Source organism: Panthera tigris, chromosome F3, assembly GCF_018350195.1.
Source record: "Panthera tigris isolate Pti1 chromosome F3, P.tigris_Pti1_mat1.1, whole genome shotgun sequence".
Lineage (NCBI taxonomy): Eukaryota > Metazoa > Chordata > Mammalia > Carnivora > Felidae > Panthera > Panthera tigris.
The window spans coordinates 31,934,635-31,954,678 of record NC_056678.1 but is presented as its reverse complement, the minus strand read 5'-3'; the positions used below and the strand labels follow the sequence as shown (position 1 = coordinate 31,954,678).

Below are 20,044 nucleotides of genomic sequence, written 5' to 3'. Positions count from 1 at the left end.
TCAACTCTGTGATCAGAACTGTCATTTGTCACCATCACTTCTGTGCCTAGACAAGGGGACCAGAGAGGGGTAGGAATATAGGGATACAGCAAAAGCAAAATGCATTCACAGAAAAGCAGTGAGTGAGGGAACACACACAAGCATGAAAAAACATGGGAAGGAAATGGGAATATTTAGGCAGGTTGCATGGGGGAGGGGAAGAGATGTTGGGGAGTGGTTGAGGTCATTGTCTCCTACGTGCAGGGTTGTCTTCAGGAAAGGGATGAGGTTCTTTCCCTCCTCATGGACCAAAACAACTCCTCATGTCCCTCCTTTTGCCCTCATTCTTCCCCATCTCCTTGAACAGAACCACCTCCCCCAAGGTACTGAGGTCCAAATCCTGGCATCAGCCTCCAGTCCTCCCTGCCTCCAAGCTTCATATTCGGTCATTTATTTGCTCCATTTCCCTGCCACCACCATAGTTCAGTTCTGTGTCATCTCTCCCTGATGGCTACAGTGTCCCCACATAGAGATCACCCTCCTGACCGCTTTACCCCTGTCCCCAGCCTCAGAGTCTATTGTCTGTGCAGCATCTGGAATGGTCTTTTTAGGCTCCAAAGCAGACACTGCCATTGGCTCCTTGAAGTACTCATGCTGCTTCCCATTGCTGTGTTCTTAGAACATACCCGACTCCTTCCCGTGGGCGACCAGGCCCATGTGATCTGGCTCCGGCCCGATCTCCTGCTGCTCTTCCTCTTGTCCCTGACATTAGGCAACACCGGCCTCTCTGTTTCTTGAACATGGCAAGGCCTTTCCCAGAACTGATCGTTACCCTTGCTGTCCCCGCTGCCTGCAGAGTCCTTCCTGCTACTCCTCACATTTGCTCCTCCCCTTCCTCCCCTCGCTGTTCAGGTATCCCCTCCTCCGTGAGCCCTTCCTGTCCAAGTGGCTGCTCCTGTTTCTCTATCTCAACATCCTGTTTATTTTCTTCAAAGGACTCACCGTAGTTTGTTACTCCCTTGTCTCCTCCATTAGCTTGTAAGCCCCATAGGAGCAGGCTTGAACCCTTTGTGTCTTGTTCCTCCCCAGCCCCCAGAGCCTGATACTGTGCCCCACATGTCAGGCAGTCAGGTCATCCCCAGGGTAGGGGACCTTGATGGAGGGACTCTGGGAACAAATGCTTAATAATAATAATAGTCATCACAGCATTTCCTGTGTCCACCGTTATAAGCTCTTCATGCAGAGGGGGGTCAGTAAACTTTTTCTGTAAAGAACCAGATAGTAAATATTTTAGGCTTTGGGCCATGTGGTCTGTGGCACAGCTGATCAATTCCACTGTGGTAGCAAACAAACAAACAAACAAAAACCCCAGCCATAAACAATATGTAAACAAATGAGAATTGCTGTGTTCTGATAAAACTTTATTCACAAAAACAAGTGGTGGGCCAGCTGATCCTTAATGTATAGTATTAACTTATTTAATCTTTAAAGATTCTACAAGGTAATTATCATTATCATTATCACTATTTTATAGATGAAGAAACTGAGAAGTGTAGAGACCAAGTAACTTGCCTGAAGTCATACAGCTATTCAGGGATAGAATCAAGATTTTTGCCTAGGCAGGTCGACTCCAGAGTCCATGGTGCTAGCCAACATACCACACTGCCTCTTGTCAGACTTTGGAGAAGCAGAGAGGAACCCCCAGCTCCTCCTTATCCCCTGAAGGCCTCCACTGCTTCCTGGCCATAGGACCTCTGTAAGTTTCCTCATTCAACAAATTGGGGATGCTAATGATGTACGTACATCTTGGGGCTGCTGTCAAGATTAAAACAAGACTATGCATGTAAATTAGCTGGCTCTGAGCCTAGACATAGCCTCACTGCGTGTAATCCTGACCCAGATCCAATTCCAGCCCTTAGGTCCCATTCATATCTTTTCATATTGTCCCCTTGCCCTCTGTCTACCTCATTCAGATTTGTCCTAGGTTGTCTTCGTGGCCCTCCTTCTGACAGCCCCTTTCCAACAAGGCCTCACGTTAATCTTAGGTGTCCCTTATTTAGCCAACACTGAGTGCTGTGTGCCAGGCATAGGGCTGGCTCTGAGTATCTGGGAATCAATGAAGACAGCTCTCCCTAGGAGCTCGCCCAGGAGCTGAACCCCGACAGCAGGGAGGGCTTTGAAAGAGTGGGAGCTGAGGCTAGGGGCAGAGAGATAGAGTCAAAGCTTCCTAAAGAAGAAACTTTCACGTGGGAAGAGCAGTAGTGTTTTCTCTATTTTTTTTCTCTTGGTCTACGTTTCTGAGAGCAAATCTGAAAGGTCTGCTTCAGCATCATTTGGAGCCAGGTGGACTCTGGAGGGTTCTGAGGCTTCCCTGTGAGTGAGACTGATGTTCAGGGAGCAGGTGCCACGGGGTACCTTCAGATGGGTGCCCCAGGAAGGGCGCGGGGATGCCCTTCAGCCCTTGAACCCCCTTTTCTTCACCAGCGGTGCTTTGCTGCACTCCCAGGAAAACAAGGAACCAGGAGTTTCCTGACAACTTGGAGAGAAGTCATACTTCTCTTCACAGGAATTAAAAGCTTACCCACATCATTCATCCTGTATCCAAGAAAACCCTCTTCTGGGAAAGCATAAGGAAAAGAAAAGGAAAAGAAAATACACGCTGCTTCTGCTTCTGCTTCTGCAGTGCCAACGCCAGCCGTCACGTGGATCGGTGGTGGGTTTGGTGAGCTGTTGTCACAAATTATCTGGCTGTTGTGGTGTCACCTGGCCTCTGCATGGTCTCCCTCCCACATTATGCCTGATGGAAAACGGCCTCATTACTTCTGTATTTCTCCAAGGCCCTTCCTCTTTGTCTAGCCTGCATGGTGAAAGGTCAATGAAAATAAAACCAGTTTCTCCCAGAGGTCACAGTGCAGTTGTACTGTTGTTGTGTTAAGCTATGGAAACAGTGGAGAGGAAGAGAAGATCAGGGGTTGGAGCTGAGGCTGAGCAGTTTTCTTGAGGGGTTTCATCTTCCAAGGAAAGATCTTTCTGAGCCATTGAAGATGCAGGCTTTGGTAAGCACTTGAAATCCATCTCACTTCTCCCTCGTGCAATGAGGATAATGTACTAGATAAAATGCCTTTATTCTTCTTCCTCTTTGGTCTCCTCCTCCTCCTCCTCCTCCTCCTCCTCCTCCTCCTCCTCCTCTTCTTTTTTCACTTTCCTGGTAGTAGCTGTTCTTCTTGGAAGAGCAGAATCTCAGAATTCAAAGGCCAGGTGACTGAGAGAGGGAGCTGCCTATCCTTCTAACTGGTGGGCACCTGGCTGTCTGAGCCAGGGCACAGATTCCAGAGTCTCCTCGGGTTGCTGCGTCTTGGGATTTGACATTTTAACTTTTCCTCCTTACTAACCACATCTCTTCTCCTTTAATTTTAGCCCAGGACACTTTGTTGGCTCTCAGGTGGGTTTGGGGAATAACATCCTTGCACCTGCCCCTCTTGCTGAATGTGAGCATCCATCAGGGAGCTGGCTGCTTATGCTGGTGAAGCCTGAACAGAGCTGAGAAATGGGCAGTTTGCCTTCTAGCAGCCCATCCTATGACTGGTAGGTCTCATTGGCCAGTGCAGTGTTACCCCTCCATTGCCCATGGCTCAAGGACCATCCTGAGCCTCCTGCCCAGCCTTTGTGCCCCCACCTTGTTACCTGGCCCTGTAAGTCCCACCTGTGAGAGAAGGCAGCCTCTCTTGAGTCTGCAGATCTCAGGACCCTCCCTTACAAATGAGCCTTGGGGAAGGCTGTAGGCCTCTCCCACAGTCCTCAAACCCTTCCCCATCACTGCTAGACACTTACCAACCCCTCTGGACCCCAGAAGTCATTAGCAGGAAGGATCTCAGACCTAGTAAGGTGTGGAGGGTCACATGAGGCTGAACAGGGGTTACTTTGGGGGAAGGAGCACCCGTTCAATCCCAAGGAGGGAGGAAACAAGGTCTGCGCTGTAGCCACAGGTATAAGTGGGAAGCGCAGACTTCAATACTGGCTCCAAGGAATTTTCCCACTGCTGTCTCTCTGGGATGTCTTCTCTCTCCAGATCTTATTTTCCTGACATAGATCTAAACCTGTTATGTCAAATGCCATCACTAAAATGACAACTGAATTATTTGTGAAGTAAAAAAAAAAAAAAAAAAATTAATGCCCTGGGCAATTTAAAACCACTTATTGATACCACAAAGGAAATGTGGCCATTCCTAGGAATCACGTCATTTATTCTGGAGGAGATGTTAGTTGTCCTGTCTTCTGACTCACCTCTACTCTCTTAAGACTGTCCCTAACGGACCTCAACCTGGATATACCCCCTACCCACATCCTTGCTTCTTTGCTTCTCTCCTTCATCCTCTCCCATTGGTGTCATCAGATGAACCTGGGAGTCATCCTCCACTGTCCTCTCCTTCGGCCCTTCCACGGAACCCATTTCTAACCCATTTCTCTGCATTTTATCTCAGAAATGCCTCACAAACATGGCTTCTCTTTGCCCCTGCCTTGGATCAGGCCATTGTCATCCTTCTTTATCTGTTAGATCAGCCTCTTCCCCTGAACTCCCTGTTTGGGCCTGTCCTGTATGTTCAGCATCCCTAAAAAGATCTAAACCTTGGGGTAAAATTTGGAATTCCTGACTGGCATTCATTAAGGGCCCTTCATGCCATGCTCCTCCTCTCTCTCCCTCTCTCTCCACACTTACATCTCACAGCGACCTTTTTAGGGGTTTCTGACAGGAATTTAGTTACACAGGAATCAGCTTACACAGGTAAGCTGGGAAGCCGAACAGGAGACTCGGGGTGAGGGAACTTGGAGATGAGTCATGCGGGAGGCTGCCCACCCCCTCTAGAGCTTAGGAGCTGGAGACCACCTCAGCCATGGAGGAGACCCAGTCACTGTTGAGATGCTGCCCAACTCCAAGAGATGGGAGAGAAATACTCTGGCTTCTCCCTCCACATTTCAGTGTCTTGACAGTGTCTCTTATTATCCGAATCTAGCCAGAAGCCAAGGAGCATTGGGGGCCAACCCTCACCCCACGAGGTGATGCAGACCAGGGCAGGGGAGCAGAGAGTGGACCTGAGAACCGACAGGCAAATAACTGGCACGTTCCCTTAATTCCACTTCACCTACAGTTAATTATTAACCATTCCAGAACTTTTATGATAGCCTCTGAAAAATTCTTTTATCTCCTTCATGTAGAAAATGTTTCCCCACTTCTTCAAGACCAGGTGAGATGTTTTCTTCTCTGTGAAATCAGCACAGACACTTCAGAAAGCATTAGCTACCCTTCACCTGGGCTCAAACAGTTCTTTTGTGGTACTTGCTACAAGGGTGTTATAATGCATCATTCTTGTGTCTGTTTGCCTCTGCTTGACTTGGAGACCCTCCAACAGCAGATGTAGTATCACAGATCTCTGCACTCTTGGGACCCAAACCAGGACATGTGCATGCTGAGTCCATGCAGGGATGTATAAATGAGGTTGCTTTGTGGGGTGTCTTGCTCAAGGTTGCGTAGCTGGTGAGTGGCAGAGCAGGGATGGAGCCCAGGTCTCTGGGCCTGTGCCATTTTCACTCTGGAATTTCATCCATAGTAACTAGTAACTCCCAAGAATCAGATCTTGAAAACTCTGGGAGCATAGCTCCTGGCCTTATATCTTACAAAGTCTGAAATGATTTATAAAAACATTCTTTCATTCATCTAAACAAGATGTCTGGGGTCCTGTGGAAGTAGTGTGGACAGACAGACAGACCTACTTTTCTTTTTTAAAGAAAAGTAGACAAGGACCTACTTTTCTTTTTTAAACCTGAGACTGAATTCTGCTAGATGTGTGTCCTTTCTGTTGTAACTAAAACCTAAACTCCTGTTGCTTCAGAATGTTAGACTGCTCATTATGTGTTCCCCAAAAATGAATCAGAAGAAATTTGTAAGTAAAGAACTTAAATCCTGACATCTACAGCTTTGCCTTTGGAATATCTAGAAAATTCTCGAGAAAAAGATGCAGTAATTTATGAAGCTAAAAAATGAGGTTTATAAGGCATATTATATGTGATTTTCTGTTGTCTTTTTAGGTTTGAGTAAATAACTTTTCAGCAGGAGGCCCACACTGTGAGTTCCATCAATGGCAGGAAAAAGGCACTGTTTTTTTTTTTTTTTTTAATATTTAAATTTTAGTTAGTTAACATATAGTGCAATATTGGTTTCAGGAGTAGAATTCAACAATTCATCACTTACGTACAACACCCAGTGCTCATCGTAACAAGCCCTCTTTAATACCTATCACTCATCCCTCACCCACCTCCCTCCATCAGCCCTCGGTTTGTTCTCTGTTGTTAAGAGTCTCTTGTGGTTTGTTTCCCTGTCCTCTTCCCACCACCTTTCCATATGTTCATCTGTTTTGTTTCTCAAATTCCACATATGAGTGAAATCATATGGTATTTCTCTTCCTCTGACTTATTTTGCTTAGCATAATACATTCTAGCTCTATCCATGTCATTGCAAAAATTTCATTCTTTTTGATGGTTGAGTAATATTCCATTGTATGTATATACACACACACACACACACACACACACACACACACACACACACACATCTTCTTTATCCATTCATCAGTTGGTGAACATTTGGGCTCTTTCCACAGTTTGGCTGTTGTGGTGCATGTACCCCTTTGAATCTGTGTTTTTGTATCCTTTGGGTAAATGCCTAATAGTGCCATTGCTGGATCATAGCATAGTTCTATTTATAGTCTTTTGAGGAACCTCCAGTCTATTCTCCAGAGAGAGAACACCCCACCAACAGTTTAAGAGGGTTCCCCTTTTTGCACATCTTCACCAACACCTGTTGTTCTCATGTTGTTAATTTTAACCATTCTGACATGTGTGAGGTGGTATCTCATTGTGGTTGTGATTTGTATTTCCCTGATGATGACTGATGTTGAGCATCTTTTCATGTGTCTGTTAACCATCTGGATGTCTTCTTTGAAAAAGTGTCTATTCATGTCTTTTTCCCATTTTTTCACTGGGTTATTTGGTTTTTGGGTGTTGAGTTTGCTAAGTTCTTTATAGATTCTGGATACTAACCCTTTATCAGATATGTCATTTGCAAATACCTTCTCCCAAGGAAAAAGGCACTGTTTACTCCAATAGGGAGGTATACAAGCCCTGATAGTGATTTTGATGACTTTTCTTATTTGCGAGAACTGAACTCTTTTTACTATTCCTGTTACATAAGCTATTATACCCAAAGGGGAAAGATTTTAATAAAATGTAACTCTTATTTATTTCCACTAAATAGCTGCCTGGGAATGACAGAGTACTCACTGGAAATGTTCAATTAATTAGAGAAATATATTTGTTAGACAAAGAAACAGCAGCCCTCATAGTTCTATTATTGGGACTGTCTTGTGTCAGAGAACAAACACCTTGAATTGATTCCATTTTGGGGACTGGTCATGCGCCCGAAAAAGCTTCAGAGGCAGGAGACAGACCCTGTCCTGGGAGATACCACAGTTCAGTTTATATACAAGAATACTGTCCAAAAACATCTAGTGCCTATGGTGTAGCAAAACATAAGTGCTTATTTTTAAAAAATACCTAATGAGATAAAAACTCAATTTCATAAGAACAAATACCGGGCAAGATAACAGATTAGAGAGTGCACAGGGTCAGTAGATGACCTCTGCGTGCTGACTACAGCTGAGCAAGACACAAAGGTGGGGAGAGGGAGCGTGGGGCATCGGGTCCTCAGGACTCTGCTGGTCAATCAGCAGGGGCAAGGAGACTGTCTGTGAGGTCACTGTGCTGGGCCGCCCAGCACAAAGACTGACAAGACATGGGCCCACCCAGCAGCCTGATAGAGCAAGGGCCCCGGGGGTGCTGGGGCAATTCTTAGCAGGAAAGCAGCTAATGGGCTCTTACTTAGTTCAGGTATGTTCGGGCACAGAAATTGGCAAATTGTACAAACTGGCCTCCCTGAGACCCTTTCCGGGGATCTGCATGAGCAAAACTATTTTCATAATACTACATAGATATCATTTGCCATCTTTACTCTGCTTTCCTGAGCATACAGTGGTGTTTTGCAAAAGCTTCATGATGTGTGATTCTGTAATACACTGCACGTGGAAGAATTGGATATGAGAGCCCTGCTATCTTCTGTTAAGCCCAGAGATGCGTAGAAATGTAAAACAATGCCACTCTTCTCACTTATTTTTTTTGTTTTGAAAAATGGCTATTTTTCATAAAAATGTTTTATGTTAACATATAATTGGCTCATTATCTTAAAGTGAATTAATAAAGAAGTAGACATTTTTAATACTTATTTATTTTTAAATTTATTTTATTTTATTTTATTTTATTTTATTTTATTTTATTTTATTTTATTTTATTTTTTTATTTTAGAGAGAGAGAGAATCTTAAGCAAGCTCCATGCTTAGCACAAAGCCCGATGCAGGGTTTGATCCCAGGACCCTGGAATCATGACTTGAGCCAAAATGAAGAGTCAAATGCCAACCGGGTCCCCCAAGAAATATATTTGTTTTAGTTTTCAGTTTTAATCTCAAAGTGATAAATATCAACAGAGAGAACCCACATAAACAAAAACTCAGGGGTCCTCAATTTTTTAAGAGGCTTTATTTTTTAGAGTGGTTTTAGATTCACAGCAAAATTGAGCAGAAGGTACAGAGATTTCCTACAGATCCCCCAGCCCCACACATGCACAGCCTCCCCATTGTGCATGTATCCCCCACCAGAGAGGTGCATTTGTCACAGCTGATGAACCTACATTGTTTAGGGGAGGAAAAATAATTTTCCCTCTACTCTTCTGAGTTCTTAGCTGAGACCCCTGTGGTAAAAGACAGATTAGCAGGAGAAAAAACAAACAAGTTTATTAACATATATAACTCATGTATGCATGGGAGATACCCAGGGAAAAATGGATAGCTCTTTGAGGTGGCTTGGAATTCAGGATTCATTGTAAGAGGGAAAAGGGAGGGGGAAGAAGGCTTTTTAGTGGGGAGTGAGTGATTTTTAGGAAAAGATGAATGATCCCTTAGAAGAGTTGTGATAGTTTGTGACCAGGTTTGTCTGGGTATCACCTTCTAGTTTCTTCTCCTGTGATGAGTTACTCTTTCCTGGTTGATGAAACTTCTGGAGAGATGGTTTATAATAATTGAGTTTCTCTTGGAGGATTTGTCCTTAGTCAGATAAGGTGTTGTTTTAGGACAAATGTAGAATATGTATCTACCATTATGGTATCATACTGAGTGTTTTCACTGCCCTAAAAATCCTGTGCTCCACTTATTCATCTCTCCCTGCCTCCATTCTCCCCCTGGCAAACACTGATCTTTTTACTGCCTCCATAATTTTGCCTTTTCCAGAGTGTTGTATAGTTGGAACCTTACAGTATGTAGGCTCTTCAGATTGGCTTCTTTCACTAAATAATATGTATTTGAGATTCCTCCACATCTTTTCATGGCTAAATAGCTCATTTAAAAAAAAATTTATGTTTATTTATTTTTGAGAGAGGGAGAGTGCAAGTGAGGGGAGGGGCAGAGAGAGAGGGAGACAGAATCCGAGGTAGGCTCCAGGCTCTGAGCTGTCAGCACAGAGCCTGATGTGGGGCTCGAACTCACAAACCACGAGATCATGACCTGAGCCAAAGTCAGACGCTGAACCAACTGAGCCACTCAGGCACTGCTGTAGCTCATTTCTTGTTGGTGCTGAAGAATATTCTGTTGTCTGGGTGTATCACCATTTATCCATTTGCCTACTGTAGGATATCTCGATTGCTTCTAAGGTTTGGCAGTTAGGAATAAAGTCCCTATAAACATCCGTGTGCAGGGTTTTATGTGGACATAAGTTTCCAGCTCCTGTGGGTGAATACCAAGGAAGGATTCCTGGATGGTAAGAGATGTTTAGTAAGAATCTGCCAAGCTGTCTTCCCAAGTGTTGCATCCCCACCAGCAGCGAGTGAGAGTTCCTGTTACTCCACATCCTTACCAATATTTGGGATCGGCAGTGTTGGGGTTTGAGGCTATTCTACTAGTTGAGTAGTGGTATCTCATTGCTTTTCTTTTTTAATGTTTATTTATTTATTTTGAGGAAGAGGGAGAAAGAGAGGTGAGTGGGGAGGGGCAGAGAGGGAGGGAGATAGAGAATCCCAAGCAGGCCCCATGCTGTCAGTGCAGAGCCTGATGCAAGGGTTCATCCCACAAACCACAGCATCACGACCCAAGCCGAAATCAAGAGTCACATGCTTAACCATGTTAGTGGACTGAGCCGTCCAGGCACCCCTCTCATTGTTGTTTTAATTTGCATTTTCCTGATGACATATGACGTGCAGCGCCTTTTCATGTGCTTCTTTGTCTTCTTCCCGGGTGAGGTGCGTTTTGGAAAACAGTCCTTTATCAGATGTGTCTTTTGAAAATATTTTCTCCCAGTCTGTGGCTTGTCTTCTCGTTTTCTTGACAGTGTCTTTCACAGAGTAGGAAATTTTAATGAAATCCAGTTTATGAATTCTTTCTGTTATGGTTTGCATCTTTGGTGTTGTCTCTAAAAAGTCACGGCCATACCCAAGGTCATCTAGGTTTTCTCCCTTGTTGTCTTCTGGGAGTTTAAAAGTTTTGCATTTTACATTTAAGTCTGTGATCCATTTTGAGTTACTTTTTGTGAGGGCGTAAAGTCTGTGCCTGGATTCTTTTTTTGCATGTGGATGTCCAGTCGTTCTGGCACCACTTGTGAAAAAGCTGTCTTTGCTCCACTGTATTGCCTTTGCTTCTTTGTCAAAGATCAGTCGACTGTATTTATGTGTGTCTATTTTTGGGCTCTCTGTTCTGTTCCATTTATCTGTCTGTTCTTTCACAACTACTACACCATCCTGGTTTTATAGCTTTAGAGTAAGTCTTGAAGTAGGGTTGTGTCAATCCTCCAGTTTTGTTCTACTCCTTCAATATTGTGTTGGCTATTCTGGGTCTTTGGGTCCTCAGTTTTTAAGAGTCTAAAGTGGGGGGGGGGGGGGCGGGGAAGGGAGGGTCCTGAGACCAAAAAGTTTGAGAACTGCTATTGTAGAGAAAGATGGACACACAGATGAGTGTATTAAATATTTTGTTAGGAAAGAGGATAGAATGTGGTGGAAGGGAACTCAGACTGAACTCAGACTACATCTTAACTGCCCTCTTTTGGGAGCTGAGCAAGCCCGTTGCTTTAGGGTACATCTCTGACAGTCCAAATTTAGATGCTTTGTGACACAGACATGAGCCTGGTCTTAGGAGAGAATCCTAGATGGGCGTGGGACATGAGTTGTTGTCTTCCCTTGGGACCAGAGAACTCAGGGCCGATTAGGGAGGTTTGGAGTTGGTTTTTCCATTTCTCTGAGAGAAAGGTGAATCTTGGGGATTAGGGTTGTGCATGTAAATCAAGTACTATGCCTTTTCACCTTCATAATTAAGGCTTGTGAAATCTCAAGAGTAAGCCCTGTTAAAAGGGGAACAATCACATCTTGTGCTGTTTACCTACCACCCTTGAAGTTCTGCAGGAAACATAGAGAGGAAAACGTGGGGCTTTGGTCTCAAACCCCAGGATTAAAAAAAAAAAAATCCCCTGTTCTGCTGAGCTGGGCTCCTCCAAAGAGAAAGCTTTATTAGCTGAAAGAGGCCAGTTGCTTACTCTGCTCCATTCATGGCGGCCACACCCCATATCAGCCCGCTCCAGCCAGGGGAGAGGTCTGCAGCTGACTCAAGCCGAGCTGGGTGTTGGATGGCACCCATCTCCCACCCGCACAGTCAGGCCGCGCAGCTGCTCTCAGGCCCAGTTGACTTCATCAGCTGCAGGGAAATCTTGAGGGATCTCAAGAGCAAGCCAAAGCAAACAAGCCTGAAGGCCAAGCCTTCCTGTTCCCTAGCCATGTGGAAGGCTGTCACCTCCAGGGACCACCCTCGATTGCCTCCCATCCTTTAGCCAACTGCCAGACGCCCTGGAAGCACCACTCCCCGCACTGTGCCAAAAGTGACAGTATTCTTACTCCAGGGGAGGCAAGGCTTGCCCTGAGGGGAGGCAAGGCTGTTGTTAACCTGGGGACCACTGGTGGGTTCAGAGGGTCCTTAAAGGTCCTGAGACCAGGTATGTGTGCTCTTTTCGGGGGGGAAGGTCTAGAGTTTTCATCAGATTTCAAAAGTAGAGAAAATCCTTATAAAAAGTTAAAAGGATCACTGTGCTAGAGAGCAACACTAGTTATAACTGTCCTGCTGAAGAGTTTCAAAGAGTCCTTCCAATAATAATAATTCAACAAAGAGTTGAGTTCTCCATGCCTGGCTCAGTGCTAAGGGCTGGAGACACAACAATGAATAAGATCGGATGTGACCTATGTGTCATTGAAGGGCACAGATATAAATGAAATACACAAATGCATGTCTAATTCATTTACTTGTTTATTTATTAATTTATTATTTTAAAAAGTTTATTTATTTTGAGAAAGAGAGAGAGAGAGAGTGCAAGCAGGGGAGGGGCAGAGAGAGAGGGAGAGAGAGAGAGAATCCAAGCAGACTCCACACTGTCAGCACAGAGCCCCACGCAGGGCTTACAGCCACAAGCCATGAGATCATGACCTTAGCCAAAATCAAGAGTCAGACACTTAACCAATTGAGCCACCCAGGTGACCTGCATGTCTAATTTAAAATCAAATGCGGTTCTGAATTTCAGAACTTGATTCTATGACACATAGAACAGTGGATGTTTAGTTTTTGTTTTTGAATGTTTATTTCTGAAGAGGTAATATACTCATGTTCAAAAATTCAAAAGAATTATACAATGAAACACACTCACCCCTGGCCACCCACCTACCATTATTCCCTAGCCTCTCCCTGGAGGCCATGCATGTTTTATAGACTGATGAGTGGGTGTTCTGCTATTAGACGGAGGGAGGGGAGAGGAGGGCGGAAAGGAGAAAACTTACCTGAGGATATGATGCTTGAAGTTTGAAGCATGAATGTGAAGGGAAGAAGACTGCAAAGGGTTAGGGGAAGCATTTAGATAGAGGCAATAGCTTATGCAAAGGCCCTGTAGCAGGAGACAGCTTGATGTATTAGAAAAATGAAAAGAAAGCCTATATGGCTGGAGTGCAGAAAGCAAGGGGAGGAGAGGTCTGGGATGCTGCTGGGTGGGGAGCATGCAGTCTTGTAGCTCTCAGCATTGTGGACTTTCCCCTAAGATCCTGGGAAGCCACTGAATGATGAGAGGAGAGAACCTTCAATCATACTTGCATTTTGAAAATGCTATTCTGGCTATAGTATGGAGAATGGATTGGACGAGAGAGCAGTTAATGTGCTTATTTAGTGCAGGTGAGAAATGATGTGGCTACATATATTGCAAGAAATGTATTGGTATAAAAGTTTCCTGCTTCTGAAAAATGTTGACAAAGTATTTGTTTCAGTTCTCTCAACTGAGCGGAAGAAAATTCCATAATAAGAGTTTGCTTAGAACATAGTTATTTGGTCCGTGCATGTGGCCAAACTGACAGGATAATTTAACATCTGTAAAAGGTTGATGGACGAGGGGCTGAAGTCTCATAAAATCTTGCTACAAGTCTTTTGGTCCAGCCTCCCTCCTGACCACCCCCGGAGACATCTCCCCTGTGCAGGAGCCCTCCAGTGGCTGGAGGTCGTCACTGTTGTTACAAAGTTATAACAGAATGACTCTGGGTGACAGTGCACTAGTTAGGAAACCAACCACTACAACACCTGATGGCTGTAGTTGTTTTGGTATTTGCACACTTAACTTTCCTTCTCTTGACCCCCCTCCCCCAGAATGGCTTATTCTGAGGAGCAAGGAGGGGTCCCCTGTGGTTTCATCCGCCAGAATTCCGGCAACTCCATTTCCCTGGACTTTGAGCCCAACACGGAGTACCGGTTTGTGGAACAACTGGAAGAACGTTACAAATGTGCCTTCTGCCACTCAGTGCTTCACAACCCGCACCAGACGGGGTGCGGGCACCGCTTCTGTCAGCACTGCATCCTGTCCCTGAGGTGAGTGGGCAGGGCCTGCAGCTCTGGCCAGACCAGGCGTGGCTGTGCCTGGGATGGAAGTGTCGAACGTGGCCACTCGGCTGTCATTGTGGTTTTTGGAATTGCTGTGGTTGGCCGCAGAACCGCGAACGCGAGGAGGGGCTCTCCCAGGGGCTCTCTCTGAGAGCCTGAGGAGTAACCTTTTTTTTTGGCCTCTCACTTATTGATAGTCACCTTTTTTTTCCCTTTAAAAAAAAATTCAATTCCTGGTAACTTCTTTTGAATCCATGTTTAATATCTAATATTGTACAGGTTGGAGAGTTCTATCTAGAATATGGACATTTATAAAATCAATTTCAAAATTTGTAATTTTTCTATATTTAAGACGAGAGCACATAAATGGTACTGTAGGGCTTAGAGAGGAAATATATTTCTCCTGTATGTTTGAGAAAATGTGAAGTCTTTTTCAAGAAAATCTAAGAAACATTATAATCCTACCCGTGAGGAAAGAGGGCCTCATTTACTCTTTCATGCAGTGATTTACTGGTAACTAGGGATTTCCGGATTGGATCGCTGTAGTAATTTATCTATGCTGGTAGCTCTGAAAGTAAGCCTTGGGATCCATATTTGTTTTATGTTCTGCTTAAATCAGCAAGAATAATTAGTCTGATGGTGTGAAAAAATAATAAAAAATGAACGATAAGTAAAAAGATAAAAAAAATTCAAGCATAATTAACGTACAGTGTTCTGTTAGTTTCAGGTGTACGATGTAATGATTCAACAATCGTCTACATTACTCAGGGCTCATGATAGTCACCTTTTCTTGACATTCAGACCACATGCGAGGCAAACCTTGATGCACAGTCTGTGTTGGGAAGGACCTGCATCTCACGGGGGTCTGTGTAGTTGTTGCTCTGACTTTTCCTTGCCTTAAGGCAGAGGTGGTGTCACATCCAGAATGGACCTCTCTGCAATGGATGCTGTCCACTTAGGGCAGTGGGAAAACCTGGGTCATACCATTTTGAGGGAGAAGACCAGGGAAGCTATGGAAGCAGGCTTTGGGGGTTTTTTTAGGGCACTAAGTAAGTTGTTTCCTACCAAGCTTGGAAAGAGGGTTATTACAGCACATTCTCGTTTATTCATGGGTTTGTCTATTCAGCACCTGTGTGTTCCAGGCACCTTGCTAAACTAAGCTTCAGTGTACAGAGAGGAAGAGCTGGAGGTCAGTGTGGAACGGGACCCACTCTCTGCCCTCCAGAACGCTCCAGTCTAGTGAAGAGACAGGTTGTGGCACAGTGGGATAAGCAAAAGACTGCCGTGGGAGCACCGGCAGGGGACATTTAACTCTGTCTGGGGGACTGACTATTTGACCTGCATCTTGGAGAATGAATGGGAGTTTTTTGGCAGACTGGGAAGGTGCTGAAACTGCAGTGGGAGGTGGGGGAGAGACACAACCCTTCTTGGGGGAGGGAGCAGCAGGAGGGAAGATAGGGCCAGGTCTGTTCAGGGGAGCTGAAGGGGTCAAGCATGGCTGGAGTGCTGGGGCTGCTCTTGGAAGAGTGTTTGAGGTCAACTCTTAATTCCAGCTCTATTTTTATTTTTCTCTCCAGAGAATTAAATGCAGTCCCACTCTGCCCTGTAGATAAGGAGGTTATCAAATCTCAGGAGGTAAGAAAATCACCGCTTTGGTTTAGCGGCTCTCTGAGTGATGGAGAAACCAGTGTCCTGGGTTGAACTGGATATAGAGGTTGGAGCAGTAGCGGGAGAGGGGGGCCTTTCTTAGAGTCCACTTTCCTCTGGTGTGGGGTCAGGCCAAACCCTACTCCTACCACTGTTTCAGAGGCTTGTTTGGGTCTTTATTGATGCCTCTCCCCCTGCCCGCAACCAAATTTCTACTCTGCTCCCTCCTGATCCCCTTCCAACACCAGCTCCAGGTACATTAAGTTGCTTGGAGAAATTAAACATCCTGTTTCCTGGAATTCACTTTCTCCTCTAGTTAATTTCTAAAACTTCCTTTTATTATTATGTCTAACAATAGCTTTATTGAAGTATAATTCATATGCCATAAAATTTACCTTTAAAGTATATGTGTTTCTTGGAAAATAATAACATAAAGTAAAGTGTACATGTTTCTTGGGTGTATACTTCGGAGTGGAATTGCTGGGTCGTATGGTAATTTTGTTTAGGGCCATAATGGTAACTTTATGTATAACATTCTGAGGAGCTTCTTCAGATGATTTTTCAAAGCAACTGCACCATTTTACCTTCCTACCAGCAGACTGTGAGAGTTCTAATGTCTCTAGATCCTTGCCGAAAGTTGTTAATGGCCATCATTTTGATTACAGTCTTTCTAGTGGGTACCTGTTTTGCTTTGCATTTCTCTAATGATTAATGATATTAAGCATCTTTTCATGTTTTTGTCTATTTGTGTATCTTCTGGGAGAAATGCCTTCTCAATTTCTTTGCCCATTTTTTAGTGGATTATTGGTCTTTTATTGTCGAGTTCTAGGAGTTCTTTATATATTCTGGATACAAGGCTCCTGTCGAATGTATGATTTGCAAATATTCTCCCATTCTATGAGCTGTCTTTTCACTCTTGGTGGTATCCTTTGAAGCATGAAAGCTTTTCATTTTGATGAGGTCTTACTTGTCTTTTGTTTGTTTTGGTCACTTGTTCTTTTAGTTGCATCTAAGAAACCATTACCTAACCCCTGATCATGAAGATTTTCTCCCTTAAAACTTCCTTTTAAGGTGGCTCAGTCAGTTGAGCATCTGACTTTGGCTCAGGTCATGATCTCGCAGTCTGTGAGTTCGAGCCCCACATCGGACTCTGTGCTGACAGCTCAGAGCCTGGAGCTGCTTCAGATTCTGTCTCCCTCTCTCTCTGCTCCTCCCCCGCTTGTGCACGTGTGTGCTCTCTCTCTCTCTCTCTCTCTCTCTCTCTCTCTCCCTCTCCCTCTCAAAAATAAATAAACATTAAAAAATTTAAAAAAAAAAACTTCTTTTAAGCTCAGTTTTCTTCCTCTACAATTCTGTTACAGGACGTTCAAGCATCACCTCCTCCAGGAAGCTCCCTGAGCACTGGTCTAATGTACATGCTCCTTGTCTATGCTCTTATGTTGTGTTTTCCAAATGCCTAGTAGAGGACAGTGCCGTGCTTGTGTTTGCCTCATGCACTAGACCAGGGGTTGACATACTACAACATGAGATATGTTGAGACAAATCCAGCCTTCCACCTGTTTTTGTATGGCCCATGAGCTGAGAATGGTTTTCACATAAATCATTGAAAAAAGTCCAAACAAGTGTACACAGGAACTCTGTGCTACTTTTGCACATCTCATGAGTATGTAAACTATTTCAAAACAAAAAAATATTTTATTAAAAATTTTTTTTAATGTTTATCTATTTTTGAGAGAGAGACAGAGACAGAGACAGAGAGAGTGAGAGTTTAAGCGGGGGAGGGACAGAGAGAGGGAGACACAGAATCTGAAACAGGCTCCAGGCTCTGAGCTGTCGGCACAGAGCCCGATGTGGGGCTCGAACTCACAGACCGCGAGATCATGACCTGAGCCAACGTCGGATGCTTAACCGACTGAGCCACCCAGAAACCCCAACAAAAAATTTATTTTAAAAGTCAAAAGAAGAATAACGTTTTGTGACATGTGAAAATTATATGAAATTTACATTTCAGTGTCCATAAATGTTTTATTGGAACACAGCCAAGCTCATCCATTTAAGTATTGTATGCAGCAGAGTTGAATAGTTGCAAAAGAAAACATTGCATTGTGGCCTGCAAAGCTGAAAATACTATCTGATCCTTTATGGAGAAAGTTTGCCAACCCCTGGTGTGTGCTGAAATAGCAAGTCCTCACAGCTTCAGTGACAGTACCTGATGACTAATACAAACTTTTATACTGTGACAGGAAGCTGAAAGCGTCACCCTCATCCACAGCCCACCTTCTGACCTTTGAGCATATGAGGTCAAGTGCACCATGAGATTCTCTTGCAGCCTACTGTGCTGAGCATTGAATTTCCTGGCCTGTATGTTCAGTGGCCTGTTGGAAATACGTATCTGAAAAAGCCTTTTCTTTTATGGTGGCGAATCTGATATTTCCATTCCAACCACTGTCTGGAAGTTTCCACCTGACTTTTTTTTTTTTTTTTTAATTTTTTTTTTTTTCAACGTTTTTTATTTATTTTTGGGACAGAGAGAGACAGAGTATGAACGGGGGAGGGGCAGAGAGAGAGGGAGACACAGAATCAGAAACAGGCTCCAGGCTCCGAGCCATCAGCCCAGAGCCCAACGCGGGGCTCGAACTCACGGACCACGAGATCGTGACCTGAGCTGAAGTCGGACGCTTAACCGACTGCGCCACCCAGGCGCCCCGACTTTTTTTTTTTTTTTAATGTTCATTTATTTTTGAGAGAGAGAGAGAGACAGAGTGTGAGCTGGGGAGGGGCAGAGAGGAGAGGGAGACACAGAATCTGAAGCAGACTCCAGGCTCCCAGCTGTTAGCACAGAGCCCAACACGGGGCTTGAACCCATGAGCAGTGAGATCATAACCTGAGCCAAAGTTGGATGCTTAACTGACTGAGCCCCCCAGGCGCCCCTCCACCTGACTTTTGAGATGTATCTGAAGACCAAATTAATCATAGTTTCATTCACATTGCTCTGAAGCTTTGGAGTATATGAGACCTGTTGTGTTTCTCTTTTAGGTGTTTAAAGACAATTGCTGCAAAAGAGAAGTCCTGAACTTATATGTGTATTGCAAAAATGCTCCTTCATGTAATGCCAAGATTATTCTGGGGCGATACCAGGTGGGTGTTACTCATGACCAATATTTGCTTTGGCTATCTTTCCAGTGGCATGTATTGAACACCTTTATGTGACAGTTACTGGGCAAAGCATGATAGGGGGTTCATTGGGTTGCCCTCAGAGAATTCCTGTCTAGCAATACAGTTGGCTACAGTGCAGCACTCCAAGAGCTAAGTGTGGGTGAAGAGGTCCATCTCATATGGAATGCACGGAGGGCATACTATATGTGCTAGACCTACACTGTGGGTTAGGGGTCATTGACCCAAAAGAGAAGCTGTGGGACATGCTGAGCAAAAGGACATGCCAGTTCTGGGGAACTGTAAAAGATTTGGGGTCCCCAGGGTGGGAGCCAGGGCAGTCTGCACAAAGACACGTTTGCAAGGGTCCCTGCCCCAAAGCATTGGCAGATGCTGGTGGGTGTTTCCAGCAGCTGTGGGCCCCAGCCCGTTGGTTTATGATCCGAGGCATATAACATAGAGCAGAGCAGAACTAGGATGTGATTTAAAGGGGAAGTGTTGGTGTGAGCTGCAAACACACAAGGTGTAGGAGTAGTGAAGGGGAGTTTCTCTCACATGGAACTGCCCTACCTGGTTCTTCCAGCCAGCTGGGGAAGCTCGATAAATGGGAAGCTGGAAATGTGGCTGTGCCACGGCAGGCCCGTATCAGGTTTGATCACACTGTGCAGGAATAAGAAGCGGGCATCTCTAGCTTCCAGAGAATTGCTTGGGGGCTGCTGAAGTTTTGCTCTCCCACCCACATCTTTTGGAACACATTTCAGGTGATTCAGCCTTTTCTCCACCTTGCCTCCGAACCCCCCGGGCACTGAGCTTATAAATGAGTAAATGATTTCCTTGTTAACCCCAGGATTTCTTTGGAGGTTCACTGAACTTCTCCTGGGTTGATAGGCCCTGGAGCAAGGCCTCTTTTCCAGCTTTGTTGTCACTAAGGCTGAAAAGGAAATGAGGCTCAAATGGACCATCCATCCATCAGCTTTTGTGACCAGATCCGCACTTTCTAGAGAAGAGTGGCTGGTGTCTTTTCACCTGTTTCTTTTGTATTTCCCCTCACTCCTGCCTCCCCCCACCACCACCCTGGCTTCCAAAGGTGAGGTGAAGGTTCTCAGGCAGGAGAGTCCTGATGGATGTTCACTATTTTGGTGAGAGCGGAGGGGTAGCAGCAGTGAATTTTGGAGAAGATACGGATTTCAACGGTCACTATTTGTTTCTTATTACTAAAGGTA

At 44.7% G+C, this 20,044-nt stretch overlaps 1 protein-coding gene across 5 annotated transcripts in view; it reads left to right on the top strand.

The window, feature by feature from the left end:
* The window catches only part of TRAF5 (TNF receptor associated factor 5), a 51,434-nt gene that overhangs the window by 14,431 nt on the left and 16,959 nt on the right, over nt 1-20,044 (top strand). The window contains exons 1-5 of one of the 5 annotated variants that reach the window (XM_042975556.1): nt 2,702-3,035; nt 3,397-3,564; nt 13,791-14,009; nt 15,599-15,656; nt 18,705-18,806. In XM_042975556.1, coding sequence (XP_042831490.1) covers nt 13,792-14,009; nt 15,599-15,656; nt 18,705-18,806 — 378 coding nt within the window. In that variant the 5' untranslated portion in view covers nt 2,702-3,035; nt 3,397-3,564; nt 13,791. The other 4 variants (XM_042975554.1, XM_007096157.3, XM_042975557.1 and 1 more) reach the window with 4 other exon arrangements.